Below are 21,305 nucleotides of genomic sequence, written 5' to 3'. Positions count from 1 at the left end.
AAGTAAAACAAAGATAATGGGGTGAAGTCGGATTAAATCGGGCAATGATGAGTGGAATTACATTAACAAGTAGGACAGAAGACTACTACATGAGTTTTCTAAGGGGTACACGATGTGCAAAGTAAGTAGGATATAATATGTAGACCGCGAATAGCAAGAAAAGCGTTTCGGAAAAAGAGGAAACTGTTAACATCGAATGTAAATTTAAGTGTTAGGAAGTCTTTTCCGAAGAGTGAAAAAGAAATAGAAGCTTTTGAAATGAGATTTTACTGGAGAATGCTGAAGAGTTGATGGGTGGATCGGATAACTGAAAATGATATATTGAAGAGAACTGGGTAGAAATGAGAGATGCATGGGACAACTCGACTAAAAGAAGTCATCGCCTGATAGGAAACATCCTTATGCCTCAAGGAAAAGTAGTTTGCTAATGGAGGGGAGTGCTGGGGTGAGAGGGGGGAGGGGTGGAGTGGGGAAGACCAATGATTTACTAAAGTAAGCAGGTTAAAGTGGACGTAGGTCACAATAGTTATGCAGAGATGAAGAGGGTGATATGACGCAGCCCTTCATGACAGGATATTGTGTGTCGTTCTTCGGAGTGAAGACTACAACATCAGGACACTTGTTTAAAGAATCTTTGCAGAATTCAGTGTGGAAGTGCTGATATTGCTTGTCGGTACTGTTAATTGATGTATATGTTTATGGAGTTATTAGGGAATTGGGAGATTTTCGAAACAGTAAATTAAGTGCAAGGAACGTGAATTAGAATGCGAATGTTTGCTAGGAAGTGAATAGTAACTTTTTGTGAATGCTAGAGTGTCACAGGTGAAGAAATTCTGTATGTAATGAAATTAAACTACAGAATAAAGAGGAAGCAACGGAGGCACCGGACATCAATTGGAAGAGGCGAAGGAAAATTTCAGAGACAAGTGTCTGCTTCTATCAAATATTGGCGTAACTTTTACGAAAAGGATGTTGATAGAGTTTTTATCGATTGTACTTCCTTAATACGTGAGCAATTTGAAAGTCCTCATAACTCCAGTCAACAGTATTAATGCCACTCTGGACCAGAGAACATATACGTTGAGGTGCGTACGTTGTTATGGTCAGCTCTGGAACAGAAAAATGAATATCACTCTCATTCATCAGCTATGGAGGAATATATGAACACCGTTCTGAGGATTACTGTAGCAACTGAGTTGTGTGTACCATTTTCTTGACGCAGTATGACGGCTCTAAGATCTTCTTACGCCGCATTAATTATACACATTGTGGAGTCAGTTATTTCAATATACACATCTGCGTGACAGTGTAACAATGACTGAAGTGTCTCTAATGACAAGGATAGAAATAAAGCATTTATATTTATTCTAATTACTTTATTTATGCTGTTTTTATATAAAAAATTACCCCAGTCTTTGAACAGAATCTACAGTCAAATTTCGGTTACAACTCATTTCACTCTTTCACCAATCCATGGGCACTTTCTACCAAATGTACTGTTCTGGAAGCTGCCCACTTCCGTAGACTTCTGCTATAAAGGCGGCCGAATCCTTGGGGGTTCTCGTTCTGTTTGGACTGCTGAAATCCACCTCGTACACTCCGAGCTTTGACCTGTGTAAAAATATTACAGTATTATGCAGCATGCGCTTTTAATACGTGATACACATACAGACACACACAGAAATAAACCATATGTACAGTAAGATTGTCAACACACGTCTATCATTAGCCTTATATTATCTTCATAAAATAAACTCTTTAGCCAAGCGTTGTAGCCGTGAGGCCTAGGCACCTTGCACCGATCGCGCTGCTCCCCCCCTCCCTCGGGTATGGGTGTGTGTGTGTGTGTGTTGTCCTTAGCGTAAGTTAGATTAAGTAGTGAGTAAGCCTAGGGACCGATGACCTCGGCAGTTTGGTCCCATAGAACTTACCACAGATTTCCAATTTTTTACAAACTCCGAAACTATGACAGTAGCTGAAAAGTTTGTGGGACAAATGTTGCATGGTACAACTGCGGCCATAATACGACGTTGGTTTTTTGGTTAATAGGTGGGGTCGCGTCAGAGGTATGAAGGTCAACTTTGTTTTTTAAGTGGAATGCTATAGTTTGGTACTAATTTTCTGACAGCGGCTATCGAGACTAATCCTGTGATGTGTAACAGTGAGGTCTTTGAAGGGCAACGAACGTCTTAAAGGTGACATGAACGTCCATTTGCAGAAGGACTATTGGTATCAGTGCAGTGCTACTGTCTTCTTATCATAGATTGAGTGATATTCCTTTCACTTCGGCACTTATCGAAGTACATGCTCTGACAATTCTCTGTCGTATATCGTGCAAATAGTAAATATTCGCCGAATACGGCGTATCCATCTAACGTGCCACTGGCATGTAAACACCATTCGCCGGTTTCGCAATACAACACTAATAGGAACGGTGAGACTAGTATCGGCGAATCAAGCGAATGTGAATGATGTATTCGATCAAAGAACAAGCCGATATGCTTCTCATTTACGGAGAATGCCAACGAAATTTAGTGAGAGCTAGAGAGATATCATGAAAGATATCCTCAACGTACTCACCCTATACGTCATACATTTAAATATGTGTATGATGAATTGAGAACAACTGGAGCTTTAACGCATCGGAAACATATCCGGCAAAGGAATATTACCAACTAGAAAATGAAAATTGGTTCTCTTGCCACTGTGGTTGGAGATGCATGTGTTAGTTCGCATTAAATCGCAAGGGAATGTGGCACGAGCCAGAGTAGTGTTGTTCGTGTTCTGCATCGCCATAAATATCATCCTTACCATATCAGGCTCCACCATGAATTAAATGGTACAGATTGTATTTGTCGCATTGATTTCGGCCGATGGTCTCAACTTCAGATTCAGAGGGATGATACATTTATTAATTTCATTTTATTAACTGAAGGGGCTACATTCACGAACCATGGAAATGTTAATTTGCATAACATGCATTATTCGGCAACTGAAAATCCATGACTGCTGCGGCAAGTTGCACACCAAAAACCGTGGTCGGTGAATGTATGGTGTGGGATTCTGGAAGACAGAATTATAGCCCCCTATTTCATCGAAGGAAATCTTACTGGTAGGCAGTACACCACGTTCCTGCAAGAAACGTTAGGTCTGTTATTGGAAGAAATACCTTTAGGAAGAAAGAACAGAATGTGATATCAACACGATGGGTGTCCGGCACATTTCTCGCTGATGGCTAGAAATGAGTTACAGAGACAATTCCCAAATCGTTGGATTGGACGTGGCCGGCTCGTTCGCCAGACTTGACGCCTCTGGATTTTTTCTTGTGGGGATTCGTATTAGACATTGTGGCTCTGAGCACTATGGGACTTAACATCTGTGGTCATCAGTCCCCTAGAACGGAGAACTACTTAAACCTAACTAACCTAAGGACATCACACACATCCATGCCCGAGGCAGGATTCGAACCTGCGACCGTAGCGGTCACGCGGTTCCAGACTGAAGCGCCTAGAACCGCTCGGCCACTACGGCCGGCACGTTCCAACTACACCTGAAGATAAGCGAGAGAGAATTGACAGAGCGTGTGCTTCGATAAGTGCCGATGTGATTAGGAATACCACCTCAACCTATGATAAGAAGATTGCAGTACTGCACTGATACCAGTGGTCATCACTTCGAACACCTTCTGTAAATGGACGTTCATGCCACATTTGTGACCTCCGTTGACCTTCAAAGGCCTTACTGTTACACATCATTGGATTCGTCTCGATAGCCGCTATCAGAAAATAAATCCCGAACTGTAGCATCCCTTTTAAAAAAACGAAGTTGACCTTCATATCTCTGAAGTGACCCCACCTAGCATATTATGGCCCCCGTTTTATCATACAACTTTTGTCCCACAAACTTTTCAGCTCCTATCATACTTTCGGAGTTATTCTTGGTGGCAATATTCAGCGACTAATCCTGTATGTATATATACGAGTGAGATTTTTTTGCCACCTGTCTCCATTTCTGTTTGACTCACCTAGGCAAACGTTTATGTACCATTCCTACTGCCATTCTTTATACACGCTCTGATATATGTACCCGATATGAATCCCGCTCTCCTGAGCAGTATGCAGGGTTATTCACGAGTGCCTCTGGGGTTTCAGAAGCCGACTGTGCGAAAACTGCAAGACGTACAGAAAATAAACACATATCAGCGCACCCCTCTCAGTTTTGAACTCACATTACAGTTGCTCGATATGGGCACCGGTTGCGCTGTGGGGAAAGTCAATACGTGAGTACAGTTCATTGACGTCGCTGACACGGATAGCCCGAGAAGGCACAACAGCAGTCTGCATTTGAAATCTGCAGGCGTGAACTAAGTCGCTGCGACAGTACGCGACGTAAACTCCGTCCACAGGCCGCACCCAAGGGCCGATCTGTACCGAGCGATCGCCGTCTGATCCTCCCTCCGCCAATGGCGTCGCTGGATGTGGTGCGGAGGCCCGTGGGCTCAGCTCCTCGGTTTCCGGACGTTGTCAGTTTCCGTAAGCTGGAGCCGCCACTACTCGACCAAGCAGCTCCTCGACTGGCGTCACAAGCCGCATTATTCCGTTCCAGCCTCCCCCATCTAGGAAAAATCCACGGTAGTTCCACGAGTCGAAGCCGGGTCCTCCACATGGCGGTAAGCTGCACTTAAACCAAGTTAAATAAAATTGGGATTACATTTTATTTCAATTTTTCCTTTCAAATTATCGTTTTGTATTTGCTTACTTTTACTTTGTGCTAAGAGTTCGTTTTGCTTGTATTCTGGATGCTTAAGGTTTTGTCTTGTATTTTATCATCCTCTGAGTTTTATTACTAGAGTCCTCTAAACCTGTTTGGTTGGGTCCTTAGTTTGCTACAATCAGCGTCAGTAGGAGGAGGCGGGGGTGGCTGCTGCCTTAGCCGGGGACTGGCCGCGGCTGCAGGCTGGCCGCCGCCTCCCCTCAGCTGCGCATCGCGAGGGGGGGGGGATGGCTTTTCTGTGGGCCGTCTCCAGGGATATCCGTGGGGCTCTCTAGATCCTCCCTGTAACGTCTGGAAAACGTGGCCTTTCTACGCTCCTCCCATAGGTACGAGAGGTACTCTATTTTACCTGTGTGTGTCAGCTCCATTACCGACTGTGCAGTTTGCTGCGGAAAAGGTGTTCTATCTCACTGTTTGTGTTCTCTGGTACAGTTCTGTTTACCACTGCTACTATTCTCTGCATGTTTTCCACGTCGTCGCCGCGTCTCCGCCCTGGAATCTGTGCTCTGTTGTGTCGGCTGTGTCTCGGGTGTGACATTTTTTCGAACGGCCTCAGTTTTTTGGATGCAAGTTTGGCGTTTGGTTGGCAGTATGTTGTTGATGACGTTGTAGCATGTCGATTCCACGTGTTTAGTGAGGGTGCATTCCTTCAACATCTGCCACGCTTGCTTCCGTTCTCCATCTGGTTTCTTCGCTTCTATTACAGTGTGACCCGCTCCTCTTCTTAATTCTGTGTAGAGCATCTTCGTCGCCCTTGTACGCCGGTTGGTGGCTGTCTCTAAGACGTAGCCTTTTTTAAGGAAATAGTCCGTTAGATTCCTCAATTTGTACAAGATATTCGCTACGTTTACAGGCGCTACTTGGGATTCTGGTGCGTACACGTTTAGGTTGCCGTCTGTGATGATATTGGGATTCCCCTCCGCCGTGGCACTCAGACGGCGAATCAACAGCGCAGCACATTTCCGCTATTCTCTCGAAGAGTTCCGCTACTCCTTCGTGTACGCCCTTTGAAAATTTTCATGCCGCCTCTCCTATGGCTCTCGAAATTTCTTTGGGCGAGCTACATATTTGTACTAGAAACTACACTTTTGACTGCAACCGTTCATTTATTAACTTTGCCTTATGGAACAAATCCAATTCCCAGTTCGCTTCTTCTACCCTGTTTAGGTCTGCTTTTTCTCGTATAAAGAAGCCCATGTCGTCTGCAGTTTTGCCCAGCAGCTTGATTCCGCTGCTGTTGCAGTGGATGTGATGCAGAATTGGGTCCAGTGCTATGGTGTACAGTGACATAGAAAGCGGGCAGTCTTGTGTCACTGATCTCTGGATCGGTATCGACTTTGTACTTTCGCCATTTATCATCGCCTTGGACGTGGCGCTTGTTCGGATATTCTTTATAAGTCGCAAGAAACGGTCCCCCGAGTCCGAAGTTTTTTCCAGAGCTTTGTACATGAAGTTGTGGTTTACACGGTCGCCCGGTTCCTGGAAGTACATCGACACGGGTGCCGCTTCACTCTTGTTTACTGCTGTAAGACAGGTCACCTCTCTGTACTCGGCTATGGCCTCGAAGATGATCCTGGTGGGTAGGCGCAGATTTGGTGTGGACTTATTATCTTCTCCATCATCAGTTTAAATTTGCCGGCAACGCATGCCGCTGCTATTTTATAATCAATGGTTAATAGCGTGACCGCTTTGTAGTGTTATACTTTGCGCAGGGTGCCTTTCTTCCTTGGGATGAGAAATATATCCCTCTGTGGGTGCTCTGTAGCGCCGATTACATCATTGACGACATCCTTGACAGTGTCGCCGATGATATCGCAATATGTGTAGTGAAATTCGGAGTCCGCAGCTCGTGGTCTCGCGGTAGCGTTCTCGCTTCCCGAGCACGGGGTCCTGGGTTCGATTCCCGGCGGGGTCAGGGATTTTCTCTGCCTCGTGATGGCTGGGTGTTGTGTGACGTCCTTAGGTTAGTTAGGTTTAAGTAGTTCTAGGGGACTGATGACCATAGATGTTAAGTCCCATAGTGCTCAGAGCCATTTGAACCATTTTTTTTTTTTTAAATTCGGAGGGGAGACCATCTGTTCTGGCAAGTTTCCAGTTGCGCTGGATTCGACGATGTTGCAGGCATTAATTATCATTCTCCGTTTTCAGCTACGGATTCTATTCATACCACTTCCATCTGTTGAGACTCAATCATTTTGGCAAAAGGATGGGTCGTGCTTTGCTTTTCGTGAAGTCCAGAATTTAATGTCAAGCGTTAGCTGCTACTTTTTGCACCTCAGAGTAGTAACGTCCAACTACATTTAACAAAATATGTAATTTTTTGTTAGCACTTTCTCATAGGCAACAATCTCCAAAATATCACAGCTTGCAATTTAATGTTTGTACTAAGACAAAGTTACACATATCCTGTCACATACGAGAAAATACTCCTGTGCCTTCGGATAAGCGCACAGTAAACTTACTATGTTCTGTCTGTCCATTAACAGCAAATCTTCCTAGAGATCAGGGACAGTTGAAGGTACAAGCATCGGCTTGGAGCGCCGAGCTGAGAGGGACGGCAGCCTGCCAGGAGCAGCAAGAGCCGACCAAGGGCAAAATTCGTGTAGACGGTAGGTCATAGTCAGTAGCGAAGCCTCGGATTATACGATAACAGAAGTAAAAACTTTCCCCAAACATTTCTTGTGAATAACTAATAAAAATGGTTGAACGTATCATGTTGTAAACATTCGTGGCAAAATACAGATGTCCTAACGGACTTTGAACTGTGAAAAAGTAGCCTTCCAAAGCTTTTTGCTCCATTTTCAAAATTTTCTGTTTACAGAATACCTCGGACGTCATTAACGAGAATGTACTAATGTCGTCATATGTGCCACCTTTTCCGTTACTGCCATCAAGCAGCTATTTTAAAGGTAGGGTCTTGTGTTCTTGATAGATATAATAATAATCATAGATAGATAATAGATAATAGATAACAATAATAGTTGATAACAATAAAAGTTGATAATAATAATAGTTGAACATCGTGAAATAAATGTAACTGTTATTTCCCAAATAAGCGAACGACACACTTGACAAAAATATACAACTATTTTTACGAGAGACTTTCTTTCGGTTCAGACAATAGGCCAAGGGAAGATTGTTAGATCAGATGGAACAGACAGTGTCCAATGGTCAAAATTATTCGGTGCATTCAAGTATAAGGATTACTTACGTGAATCCTAAATTCCATTCCAGGTTGTCCATGAGAGACCACGTCGTGTACCCGATCACTGGAACTCCGTCCGTGTTCACAGCTTCCAGGAGAGCTCCCAAGAAACCCTGTAAAGAGAAAAAAGCAATTAATATGAGTTCGTGGATGGTAAAATCTAACAATAAGTTGGTCTACGGCTCAGGGCAGTGAGTGTTACGTACGATGTAGTAATCGATCCTCTCATTATCATTGCGTCCTCCTTTATCCTTCCATCCATTCTCAGTTATAATTATCGGGTATCCAGGGTATTCGTTAGCAATCCAGTTCAATAAACTTCGGAATGCCGAGGGCGATGCCTGAAAGAACAAGATGTTTTATTTATCAGTTCTCAATATACAAGTCACATTATCTGCTAATTTTGTCCTATGGATCAGAGAGTTGGACAAAGAAAGATTTAGGCAGAGTACAAGCAACAGAGATGCGCTTTCTACGACGGATCCTGGGTAAGACGAGAACGGACAGAATAAGGAATGAAACAATACGAAACATCCTGAAGATCAAGCCCCTGAAAGAAACTATGGAGAGAATCGGCTTATTGGGGGGAGGGGGGGGGGGGTGGAAGGGGTAGGACGTCAAGCGGGCTGACTTGGAGCAGGAGAAGGACCACTGTCTATACGTTTACAAATAAATACATAAAACTTTGTCAGCATGACCAGGAAGGATTCAGGGTTCACACTCATAGCAGTGTAAGTTCAAAAACACAACAAAATAATTTTTTAATCTGAAATTTCATCATTTTGTTCACTTACTACTGAGTGCATTTGTTATCATAGTTACACTTTTTCTCATAAGTAAGAGAGATTCTTCGATGAATTTTGCACAGCATACAAACCATAATTACAGGCGTACGAAACTCTAAAGCTTATTTTATTTATGAAAACATGAATGAGCAGTTACATTTTAAACTTCATGTTTAGAAAAAACTCAGATTTTTTAGTTAATTATCTCAATTTTACCATAGTTTTTAATAGCTTTGGAAAATTCTAGAGTTACATATCTCGGTTGATCCACGGTTCAGAGCATTATCATTGAAAACTATTACGTGTCCCCCATCATACCGTCACTTGCGGAAAACCTCGGTTCGATATCTGGAAACTTTCTGGAAATATACACAGGATGATTCTTATTAACGTTTAAAAGACCCCGAAGCGACGTAGATGACGCTGAGACAAGTAATTTAATGTAATGGGGGCGCAAATGTCGGGAAATACCAGAAAAGTGGATGACAAATGTTGAACATGTGACTTCACCATTTGACGTACTTCGTACGGTTGGTTTTTGTTGTACTGTACTTTGAAACAAACCATCGGAGGCCGTGAGACTGGTAAATAAAATATTACCTCAGAGTAAACACACAATTGTCTATGCAATGCAAAGAAAAAAAATGGTGCCTGCCAGACGCAAGAATCGAACGCTGAGCCCCACGCGATGAAGTCGCACACGTTGGCCTAGAGCCACAGCGATGTGGTCACTTGAGTTGCGTTGGGAGGACCAGGTGAGAGAGACCAATAGGCTCAACCGCTGCACGTGCGCCGAAGTACGTCATCTGGTGACGTCACATGTTCAGCATCCACGTCCGAGGTATTTCCCGACACCTGTGGCCCAATTTGTCTTGTGTTAAATTACTTGCCTCGGCGACACCTAGGTGGCTTCAGGGGTTTTTAAACTTTAATAAGATTCGTCGTATACAAGCCCTTGACTATCAGTCCATTCTGTGAAAATCGCACATCAACAAATATTGCGGAAATGGGAAAGTACTATTGATGTGTTATTTTCACATAATGGACTGACAGCCAGTGGCTCGTATTGTTAACCAATCAACAGATTGTGACAATACTTAGAAAATGTATTTTTTGTGCAAACATACACTTTTAAACGGAACTACGCCTGTTGACATTAACAGAATAAAAGTAGAGTAAATCAGAGTGTCAGTGGAGCGCGTTGCCGGATTCGTTTACGAAATATCGCATTTTGAAAAGTTTCCACTCCGGCACTTGTTTGTGCCATTGAACCTGCCTGCCTGCTAGGTACGATGTTGTTATGTTTGTCTACAGTATGCTTGTGTGTAACTCCAGTACAGTGCGACTTGCTAGTCAGTTAGCGTGTGACAGTCCAGGCGGTAGGTCGCGTGTGGACGATGGGACTTACGAATGCAGAAAAAGCCGTCAAGCGTATCGTGTATGGAGAGTGTAGAAAGAATCAAGTTGGTTCTTGTACGATGTATGCGGATAGGTATTCCAAAAGGCGTCTACCGTCTCGGCAATTATTTATCAACCTCTTCAGCTTGTTACGTGAAAGTGGTAATGTAACACCCATCAGCGTAATACAAGCAAAGATGTGACGACAGAAGAGGCAGAAATAAATGTTCTTGCTACTGATGCAGTTGATCCGCACGTTAGCTCCCTCACAATCGCACGAGGAAGTGGCACGAGTCAGGCAAGAATCCTACGCATTCTCCATCGACGTAGGTTATATTCCTATCATATCTCTCTCCAACAGCAGCTGCGACGAAACGATTAGGATAATCCTGTTAACTTCTGTACATGGCCATTAAGACAGGATTCTCTAGATGTATCATGTATCTTGTTTGGCGATGAGACCACATTTACCAGTCACAGCAAAGTAAACTGCCGAAACATGCAATATTGGTCTGTTGACAATCCCCGTTTGCTTTGTCAGGTGTAACGTCAGCGTCCATGGAGTGTAAACGTGTGGTGTGGCGGAGTGAACCATCAGCTGATAGGCCCATGTTTCGTAGACAGGACACTGAACATGCACAAGTATCGCACGGATGGTACAAAACGTTCCTCTTCAGACTAGAAGAAGCCTGTGGTATCAACATGATTGCTTCCAAATCGTTAATTTGATGCAGAGGACATGTACCTTGACCGCCCAGTTCCCAGGATTTGGCGACTGTAGAGTTATTTCTGTGGGTAAAGCTGAAAGACGTGTCTACAGCTACACCCGATGATGTGCAACGACGTACTACTGCAGCCTGCTCGGACATCTCCTCTGAAATGCGTGTATTGCCACTGCCGGTCGTCATTTTGAACACAACCTCTGATGGTCGTCTCGTTACCGGTCACACTCCACACATAACTAGTGTGTGGACTTGTGTTGTTCTTTATGTGTACTACAACAGGCATTGTACAAGCGTCGGTGTAGGAACTTTTCAAAATATATCTCGTAAACGACTCGCACTAGAATCCTACAACAAACACCATTGACATTCTAATACACCCTACTTTTAGTTTCTTAATGTCAATAGGCAATGTTCCATTTAAAAAAGTATGTTTTCACAAAAAAATATGCTTTCTAAGTACTATTTGAATTCGTTGATTGGCTAGCAGTACAGGCCACTGACTACCCATCCACTCTGTGAAAACCGCATATCAATATCACCTTCCATTTCCGCAATATCTGCAGTGCAAGTTCTCTCTCTATATGTAAAATTTTTGGTGTATGAGACACTGCTAGGCATTCCAGAAGAGCTGACTGCGAATTTGGCCGAAGCTACAGCCATTATTCGCGAAACACCCGATTATTTTGAGCGTGTTCGAGAAATAATTAGCACACAGATGCCAGTTATGCAATAATGTAAATAGGCAACATACATAAAACAAAAGTTAAAGTCTTCTGTGGTATTAAGCCGCGTCATATTTGCTCCAAAATAATCGACGTTTCGACCACTCTGCTGGGATCTTCTTCAGGATGTTCCGGTGTCCACTATTGCTAGAACACTGTCAGAGACCCGTGGCGCGTTCTCTTATAAAGAGGAGTTTTCCCGCGTTTGTGCTGAAGACGTAGCAGTATTAGTTAAAATTCTTGTGGCTACCATACTCTCGCACTGATGCAGAAGAAGGGGCGTGATTGGCTAAACATGTGGATACTATTGGTGGCCCATCGTCGTTGGATACAATGGAACTATTCCACACTTACGATGAACAAGGGTTATTGGTTGAAATTCCTCCTACTGCTATTGTTTGGCCGTCATCATTGGCTAGATTCGAAACGGACAGACCAAGAGAGGGGGAATGTTTACCAAAATATCATTGTCCGCTGAGGTGACTTGCAGCGCGTTGTTTGTGTTTCTCGCACACCGCGGCCGCATATTCACTTCCTTGATGGCGAGGAGCCACGATGTCGGAAGCCTATAGCCGTCCTCTCTATTGAAATTACTTGCAATCTTGGAAATTTCAACCGCTTCTCGGACCTTTTTTCTATAAATGTCGGTTTCCTCAGCCAGCACACGTAGCTTATTGAAATCGATGGCAGAGCCACAGTGCTCATGATGACCCACTGATCCCGATTTTACACTTTCTTTTAACCGCGTGTGCCGTTTGTGTTCCTTAAAGCGTTCTTTAACATTGCTTCCCATTTCGCCTATATACAATTTGCAGCAGCCACAGGTCACTTGATAGACGCCTGCAGTATAGAGGCAATCAGGTGCATCCGTTTTTCCTCTGTCTCCTAACGTCTCAAGCTTCAGCTGCTCCATGGAACCATATCGCGGAAATTGTGCTCCTGTGACATTATTGTCACGTAAAAAAGGTTTTTTTATCTTCTCCGAGTACTTTCAAAAATTTTATACATTTTTTTTTGAACGGTGTATGCACACAGTACTCCCTTTATCTTGACTACCCCAAATAACTTTTTAACCAGTATCAAGCAAATGTTGGTTAGCTAGAAGGGGACATTAAGCAGCATAATTGCCTTTCTTGTAACTTAATTGACTACAAACGTTTAAATAGCTGTATGTCTATTTTAAATAGTATCGCATGTTTTTTTTGTGGTGTCACCGCTAGACACCACACTTGCTAGGTGGTAGATTAAATCGGCCGCGGTCCTGTAGTACATGTCGGACCCGCGTGTCGCCACTGTGTAATCGCAATCCTAGCGCCACCACATGGCAGGTCACAAGACACGGACTAGACACAACATTATTTGGCGACGAGTAAAAGAGTTTGTATTAATTCGTTTGTGTCATGGCTTCGCCACAATCTCCAGATGTACTGTCCGAATTTTTTCGCTTGCAGAATCAGCAGACGCAGGCGTTATTGGAAGCCCTTGGACAGCTCGTCCAGGGTCAACGTGCGCTACAAACCGATGCGGCAGCCGCCGCTTCTTCGCTACCGCTGCCTCAAAACGCTGTTGCACCTCCTTTTCGGCCATACGTGGCGGCCGACGAGACCTGGCACGAATGGTCTCGCCAGTTCAACTTTCACCTAGCAGCATACAGAATTCAAGGTAAAGAGCGGCAGCCGTTTTTGCTTTCTTGTGTCGGTGTGTCTACCTACCGTGTGATAGTGAAATTGTTTCCCCGACGCGACGTAGCAACTCTGTCCTACGAAGAAATTTTGTCTGCTTTAGATGCCTATTTCAAAGAAACAGTAAATGTAGTTGCAAAACGGTATACGTTCTTTCGTACAAAACGTACGGCCGGTCAGACTAATAGGGAGTGGGTAGCAACTTTGCAAGGACTTACTAGGGAGTGTGCCTTTGAATGTGACTGTGGACTTCCTTATTCAGATACAATGGTGCGTGATGCAATAGCACAGAACGTTTCTGATGTTCGCATAAGGGAACAGATTTTGAAACTAGTAAATCCCTCCCTTCAACAAGTGATAGACATATTGGATAGGCAAGACACACTTGACTTTGCTCAGGACTCATTTGAAACTTCGCCAGCAGTGTGTCACATTAATCGGCCCGCCGGGCCCGCTGCACGGGACGCTAAACGGCCCTCGCGCCCGTCCGCACAGCAGCGGCAGCCTACCTTGCAAACACGTGCGCCGCGTAAGCAAGCAACTGCAGTGAAATCATGCCCGCGGTGTGCAACTAGACATTCGCGTGAAAATTGCCCGTTACGCCAAGCTATTTGCTTTTACTGTCAAAAGAAAGGACATGTTCAAAGTGTTTGCCGGAAAAAGCTTAGATCAGACAATCACAATAATTCCAGGCCCTTTGCTTCGCGCCGGAATCGAACCCAGGACAATCAGGCTCGTGGACCTTCACCCATGGACATTAATGTAGTTCATTCCCACCCGTCCAGTGACACTTTAGCTAACAGTGACTGTGTTCGTCCCACCCAAAGTGTGTGTCGACGTCGCAGGAAATCCCGTAAAGTCGCAAGTGCTTCTGTACCTGTATCAGTTCAATTTGCACGTGACAGTCGCTCTTGTCGTCAGCAGGACAATAAACTTTTTGTGGACTTGGACTTTGACGACAAAGTGATCCCATTCCAGCTCGATACCGGAGCTGCAGTTTCATTGCTCAATCACGACACGTACAAACAACTGGGCCAACCGCCATTGCGTGCCGCAAATGTTAAGTTACATAGTTACTCAGGACAGCATATACCTGTGTTAGGACAGTGCAGCCTTATTGCAACATACAAGGGACAAACAAAACTTGTATCATTTTACGTTCTTCGTTCTTCTACTGCAGTGAACTTGTTTGGTTTAGATTTGTTTCAATTGTTTAATTTGTCTATAGTAAATCAGGTCCTATCCGTGAATCAGACTGTGCCTTCCGCCAGTGTTTCTAGTCTTTGTGAAGAATTTTCAGACATTTTTGCACCGGGCCTTGGTTGCGCTAAGAACTAAGCAGCACATTTGGAACTGAAAGACAACGCGCAACCGAAATTTTTCAGAGCGCGCAATGTTCCCCACGCATTGCGTGATGAGGTCCCCAGAACATTGCACGATTTAGAATCTCAAGGTGTAATTGAACGTGAGCAGGCTTCTCTCTGGGCCTCACCCTTCGTGATTTTGCCGAAACCTTCCGGACAACTGAGACTTTGTGTGGACTTCAAGGCAACTGTGAATCCACAACTTGTGACTGCTACTTTTCCTTTGCCCCACCCGGAAGATCTTTTTGACAAACTGTGCCCGGGACAATATTTTTCAAAATTGGACCTAGCAGATGCGTACTTGCAGATACCTGTGGACGAAGAATCCCAGCGCGTCTTAGTGGTAAACACGCATCTTGGCTTGTATCGCTTCAAACGACTGCCATTCGGGTGTGCATCCGCCCCTGCTTTGTTTCAGCAATATTTACACACTGTGTGTGCGTCGGTCCCTACTGCTGCGAACTATCTGGCGGTCCCTACTGCTGCGAACTATCTGGACGATATTGTGATCTCAGGAAAGACAGAAGCCGAACATTTGCAAAATCTCCGAACATTATTTCAGGTCTTGCGTCAAAATGGTCTACGCTTGAGGAAGGACAAATGTGTCTTTTTTGCTCGGGACTTACCCTACCTGGGGCATGTCATAAATGCCCAAGGTATACATCCGAGTCCAGAGCACCTCCGTGCCATACAGGACTTACCTGCTCCGCAGAATTTGAAACAGCTACAGAGTGTGCTGGGTAAAATTAATTATTATAATAAATTTTTGCGCAATGCTTCTTCCATTTCAGCTCCGCTTCATCGTTTACGCCGTAAAGGTGTTCCGTTCGTCTGGACGACGGACTGCGAACGCGCCTTTCGCCGGTTGAAATCGGCGTTACTTTCAAATACTTGCCTTACGCCATTCGATCCCCGAAAACCCCTTTTGTTGATGGTAGATGCATCGGATTTCGGGATCGGTGCTGTGCTTGCGCACAAAGATGGCTCGCATGATCGCCCTATTGCCTTTGCGTCCAAATTGCTCTCATCTGCGCAAAGAAATTATTCACAAATAGAGAAAGAAGCTTTAGCTTTCGTGTTTGGTGTTACCAAGTTCCATGACTTCTTGTATGGTCGTCACTTTACAATCATCACGGACCACAAACCTTTGACATCGCTTTTTCATCCGAACAAGCCTGTACCTCCACGTACAGCGCAGAAATTCATTCGCTGGTCACTTTTTCTCTCGCAGTACCGCTACGATATCTTGTATCGGTCCACTGCTCAGCACGGAAACGCTGATGCGTTGTCCCGTTTGCCTGTTGCTGAGGATAAAGCATTCGATTCTTCCGAACTTGCTTGCATGTTCATTGATTCGGAAGCCGATGACGTGGTCGCATCGTTTCCGATTGATTTTCGTCGTGTAGCTACAGCCACAGCTGCTGACCCTGTCCTTGCTACTGTTTTGCGTTTTCTTGCTACGCACTGGCCCTTGTCAAAGTCACGGATCGAAGATCCTTTGGTTCGCCGTTTTTTTTGCTCACAGGGAGAGACTTTTTGTACGGCGTGGTGTTTTGTTATTGCGTTCCGATAATGATCAATCCCGTGTCGTGGTCCCACGTTCGTTACAGTCCTCTGTCTTAAAGCTTCTTCACCAAGGACATTGGGGTATAGTGCGTACGAAACAACTTGCTCGTCAGCACTGTACTTGGTTCGGAATCGATGCTGCGATTACGAATATGTGCTCCTCTTGCGTGGCGTGTGCCGAACAACAATCCGCACCGCCGCGGAAATTCTTTGCATGGCCGAAAGCCACTTCCCCTTGGCAACGATTGCATATCGATTTTGCTGGTCCATTCTGGAATGCTCGATGGTTGGTTGTGGTCGATGCTTTCAGTAATTTTCCTTTTGTTGTCCGGATGTCTTCCACGACGTCTTCTGCCACAATCCAAGCCTTGTCTGCTATCTTTTGCATAGAGGGTCTTCCGCAGACTATTGTTTCCGCCAATGGCCCGCAATTCATGTCCGCAGAATTTCAGTCATTCTGCAGGGCCAATGGTATTCAACATCTGACGTCCGCGCCGTTTTCGCCTCAGTCAAACGGTGCCGCTGAACGATTGGTCCGGACTTTCAAGTCCCAGATGTTGAAATTGAACGAATCGCATTCTCGGGAGGACGCTTTGTTACCCTTTTTGTCATCGTATCGCTCTCAGCCCCGCGATGGTCGATCGCCGGCTGAGTTGCTCCATGGTCGTCCTCATCGCACCCTGATGTCTTTGCTGCATCCGCCGCATCAGGTTCCTGTGCAGCGGCAGACTCCGGTTTTTGCTCCTGGCGACGTTGTCTATTATCGCAACTGTAGCGGTTCACGGCGTTGGCTCGCAGGGCGCATTCTTCGCTGCCTCGGCCGCGCGATGTATTTGGTATTGGGGGCCTCTGGTGAGGTGCGTCGGCATCTCAATCAGCTGCGCCTCTGTCGTCGCCTGGGTTCTGCCGCTCCCCGTCTGCTTTCAGCGACGGAGCCGTCAGGTCAGCGCCTTGGGGACCCATCTACTGGCTCGCCTCATCCCCAGGTGTTACCGACGCTGCCTTCCATTTTGCCTCATGGCGTCGCGCCGCCGCCGCAGCCGCCGCCGGCGCCGCACGCAGTGGACGCTTCGCTTCAACCGCCTGGCGCCTCCCTGGGTCACGCGCCGCCGCTCGCTTCCCGTGACCAGCCGTCCTCCACCATGGACCTCTTGCCCGCTCCGGACCAGATGTCGTCTTCGCCCGTCGGGTGCTCCGACCACATGGAGGTCGACCCTTCGGCCCCTCTTGTCTCATTACGTGCGCATACACCTCATGTTGACGTGCACCCTGGACTAGGTTTGCAGGCGTTTCCTAGCTCCCCTCGGACCGAATGGCCGGGTGCGGGTGGCACGGCCTCGCCTGTTGTTAGGCTCCCCACCTCATCGCATACGTCAACATGGGGTCCTCCCCACGGCGGGCGGAAGCCTTATCTCACGACCGTTCGCCGATTTGCGGGGGAGGAATGTGGTGTCACCGCTAGACACCACACTTGCTAGGTGGTAGATTAAATCGGCCGCGGTCCTGTAGTACATGTCGGACCCGCGTGTCGCCACTGTGTAATCGCAATCCTAGCGCCACCACATGGCAGGTCACAAGACACGGACTAGACACAACATTTTTGATGACCCATTTCCACTCCTCAAGATCTCTACATAAACGTATTACACTGTACCAATCATGTAAAAATGATGTTATTAAAAACGAAATACAAAACGCCGAACCACATATTGGCAAGGTTGTTTCCATTGCATTGCAGAAGATTCATTGGGGAGCCCTTTCACATCTTCCGTATAGTCCCGATAGTTTATCAAAATGGTTCAAATGGCTCTGAGCACTATGGGACTCAACTGCTGTGGTCATAAGTCCCCTAGAACTTAGAACTACTTAAACCTAACTAACCTAAGGACAACACACACATCCATGCCCGAGGTAGGATTCGAACCTGCGACCGAAGCGCTCGCGCGGTTCCAGACTGTAGCGCCTAGAAACATTTCCTAGCAATGTTGGCAGATAATTTTGTAGAAACTCGATGTAATTTTCAGCTGTTTGGGTGCCGTCAATGAAGTGAGGACCAATGAGATGGCCGCCAATTACTCCACAACATACATTTACATTCAACGGTCGCTGTCGCTGTCGCTCTACCTGTCGAAGCCAGCGAGGATTGTCCACGGATCAGTAATGCGTTTCTCGAAAATTCACTGCACCGTGGTTTGTGAAACCTGATTCATCAGTAAACAAGTAGAACTGCAACGCATTCTCTTCAAATGGTTCATATGGCTCTAAGCGCTATGGGATTTAACATCTGAGGTCATTAGTCCCCTAGACTTAGAACTACTTAAACCTAACTAAGCGCCTAGAACCGCTCGGCTACAGCTGCCGGCCAGAAGAAGGAAGTAACCTTTCGACGAATGCGAGATCCATAGGGACTTTAGAAAATCTTTCACTACGGAAGTAAATATACATGAACTTATTTCTAATGATACAGATGAGGCCAGTATACGGAATTATGTAGCGGCATTACAGAAGAGAAACGCTCGAATAAAAAACATGTGCGTCAAATTACAATTAAAGATCTTTGAAGTCAGCTGTCATAAACGGTACGACGTTCTCACAATGAAGAAATTAATCGAATACTGGGCAAAATATTTTCAGCCAATCAAATCAGAAGTTTGTTACAGGAGTCAATACGGGTTCTGTGGATAATAAAGGATATTATTTTGGAAGTCAGATTTCTTTGCGCCGTACTGCACAGAAAAATTACCTCTTCACGGGGAAAAATTCGGATATCCTCTACCTGCAGTGTCAGCCTTGCGTTCTTGGATAAAAGGCAGTTTCTGTTGCCACCAGATATTCTGAGGGATGTTCTCTAGCCAGATTACCTTATTCAGATGCTTTCTACAAATAACGCACTTGTATAATTTCTTGAGTGAAAACGACAATGTCTACCTGTTAGTCAGACGTCCTTTAAACTTGCGATACATACAAAATGAAATTATGAGCGTCACGTAGATATCGTTAAAACTGTTCTCATACCCAACTGAGAAAACAGCAAACGACAGACCGCACTTTGCGCTGCTTTTGATTCGATGGATGCTTGACCTTTTTTAAAATCAGCAGTGTCTGTTTAAATCTGGTTATGTTACTGGATGTAGAGGTAACATTCTATCAATGTCAGAATTTCAGTATACATTTCATTAGTTCGGTAGAAACTAAAATGTTGCACAAATACATCGCATAAGTACGTGGCGCACGTGTTATAGCGCTGTTCCTTAGCCACGTGACAGCGTCAGCGAATAGCAACAAAGAACTCCTGCTGCCCAATCTTACTTTTCTGAGGGCCCTGGTTCCGTGGCAGCCAGTCAGCGAACGCCTTCTGTCTACGGACGCAGCACCGCTTCGAATTGCACACAGCCTTCGCCTTTAGCGCACACCGCTGTGAGACTATTACGGAGAACTCGAAGGGACTTTGCAATTATACCGGTTTGTGGGGACCTTAAGTTTCATTCTGTTCAGACTTACGTCTCCTAGAGGCAGAGCGGACTTTGAGATTTCCGAGTGTTCAGTCAAGTGGGAGGACAGTATCATATCACGAAGAATATTTTTTTGGTGTTCCAGTTACATAAGGATTACATTATCACGCATTAAGTGGGCTTACCATTTAGTCTAAATTTTTTCGGGTTGTTGATATCTTTCTCTGTTCAGTTTCAGTGTAGATCAATGGAAACGATTTGTGTTTGGTTGAGGAAAAATATTTTGTTAACAAATGGAGACAGAACTTTATTCTTATGTTTTCTTGTGGGACTGCTCAGAGCCTGGAACACTAAAAAGACCTTCTTGTCCACTTCTTCCATCTTCCAATCCAGCGTTGTGGGCCGATGTTGTTAAGATAACGCCACACCTCAAGATGAAACTGAGGAGGGGCAACCTCATGCATAAAAATGAAATCATTGGAATCTTCGTGAAGTTGAGGAGACAACCGTTTTTGCAGCATATTCAGGTATGACATTCCCGTCACATTTTCTTCCTCAAAAAGCAAAAGTCCGTAAACTATGTGAACGGAAATGGCACAAAACACGTCCGGTTTCAATGAGTCTCTTTTATGTTCGACGACGACGCCAGGGTTTTGAGACTCCCAAATTCTTACATTATCTCGGTTTACTTTACCCGATAGATGAAGCGTCGATTCTCCGAAAAGACGAGTCGTTCGAAAAAAGTGTCTTCTGCCCGTATCCCAGAGGACTGAAATGCGAAATTGGTAACTTTCGCTCTGGTCACGGGGACGCAGTTGCTGCAGTACTGCGACTTTTTAGGCTTCATGATCAAATCTCGTTTCAGAACACGAAACATCGTTGTTTGAGGCCGTTGGCCTGCCCGTCTTGTGGACTTCCGGTGCATTTCGGGTACGCTCGACATTTTCATCAGACGTGCGTGCCCTGCCAGCGCTCTTTCCTTTGCATATGAACCAACTTCCGAGAATTTTGCGTGCCATGCATACAGGGTGACAATCATTGAACTAAATGAAAGGAAACGTAAGCTAGTTACAAACTACGGCGTGCACACACTTTATTTAACATGTAAATGTCAGTACAGATATTCGGATTTAGATTATGGCATGTTGGATATGCCTGCCATCATTAGCGATGATATGGCGCAGACGAATAGACGAATTATGCATGACCCGCTGAAGCGTCGGAACATTGATGCTGTCGATGACCTCCCGAATGACTGTTTTCAACTCAGTAATTCTTTTGGGGTTATTGCTGTACACCTTATCTTTAATATAACCCCACAAAAACGAATCGCATGTACTTAGATCCGGAGAATATGGCGCTCAATCGAGGCCCATGCCCGTGGCGGGTACCCCAGAGCCAGAATGCGGTCCCCAAAGCGCCCCTCCAGGACATCAGACACTGTCCTGCTTCGATGGGGTCGAGCTTCGTCTTGCGTCAACAACTGCTTGTCGAAATCATGGTCACTTTGGGTAACAGGGATAGAATCATCTTCCAAAGATTGCACGTACCATTCGGAAGTCACCGTGCCATCAAGAAATATCGCACCGATTATTCCGTGACTGCCGGCCGAAGTGGCCGTGCGGTTAAAGGC

At 45.3% G+C, this 21,305-nt stretch overlaps 1 protein-coding gene across 1 annotated transcript in view; it reads right to left on the bottom strand.

The window, feature by feature from the left end:
* Positions 1-1,441: 1,441 nt before the first annotated feature.
* The window catches only part of LOC126198951 (myrosinase 1-like), an 84,263-nt gene continuing 64,399 nt past the window's right edge, over positions 1,442-21,305 (bottom strand). The window contains exons 7-9 of the mRNA XM_049935596.1: positions 8,185-8,319; positions 7,985-8,091; positions 1,442-1,611 (exon numbers count right to left, since the gene is read on the bottom strand). Of these exons, the coding sequence (XP_049791553.1) occupies positions 1,485-1,611; positions 7,985-8,091; positions 8,185-8,319 (369 nt within the window). The 3' untranslated portion in view covers positions 1,442-1,484. The remainder of the gene's footprint in view (positions 1,612-7,984; positions 8,092-8,184; positions 8,320-21,305) is intronic.

This window comes from Schistocerca nitens, chromosome 8 (genome assembly GCF_023898315.1).
Source record: "Schistocerca nitens isolate TAMUIC-IGC-003100 chromosome 8, iqSchNite1.1, whole genome shotgun sequence".
Lineage (NCBI taxonomy): Eukaryota > Metazoa > Arthropoda > Insecta > Orthoptera > Acrididae > Schistocerca > Schistocerca nitens.
This window is presented reverse-complemented; position numbering and strand designations above follow the sequence as displayed.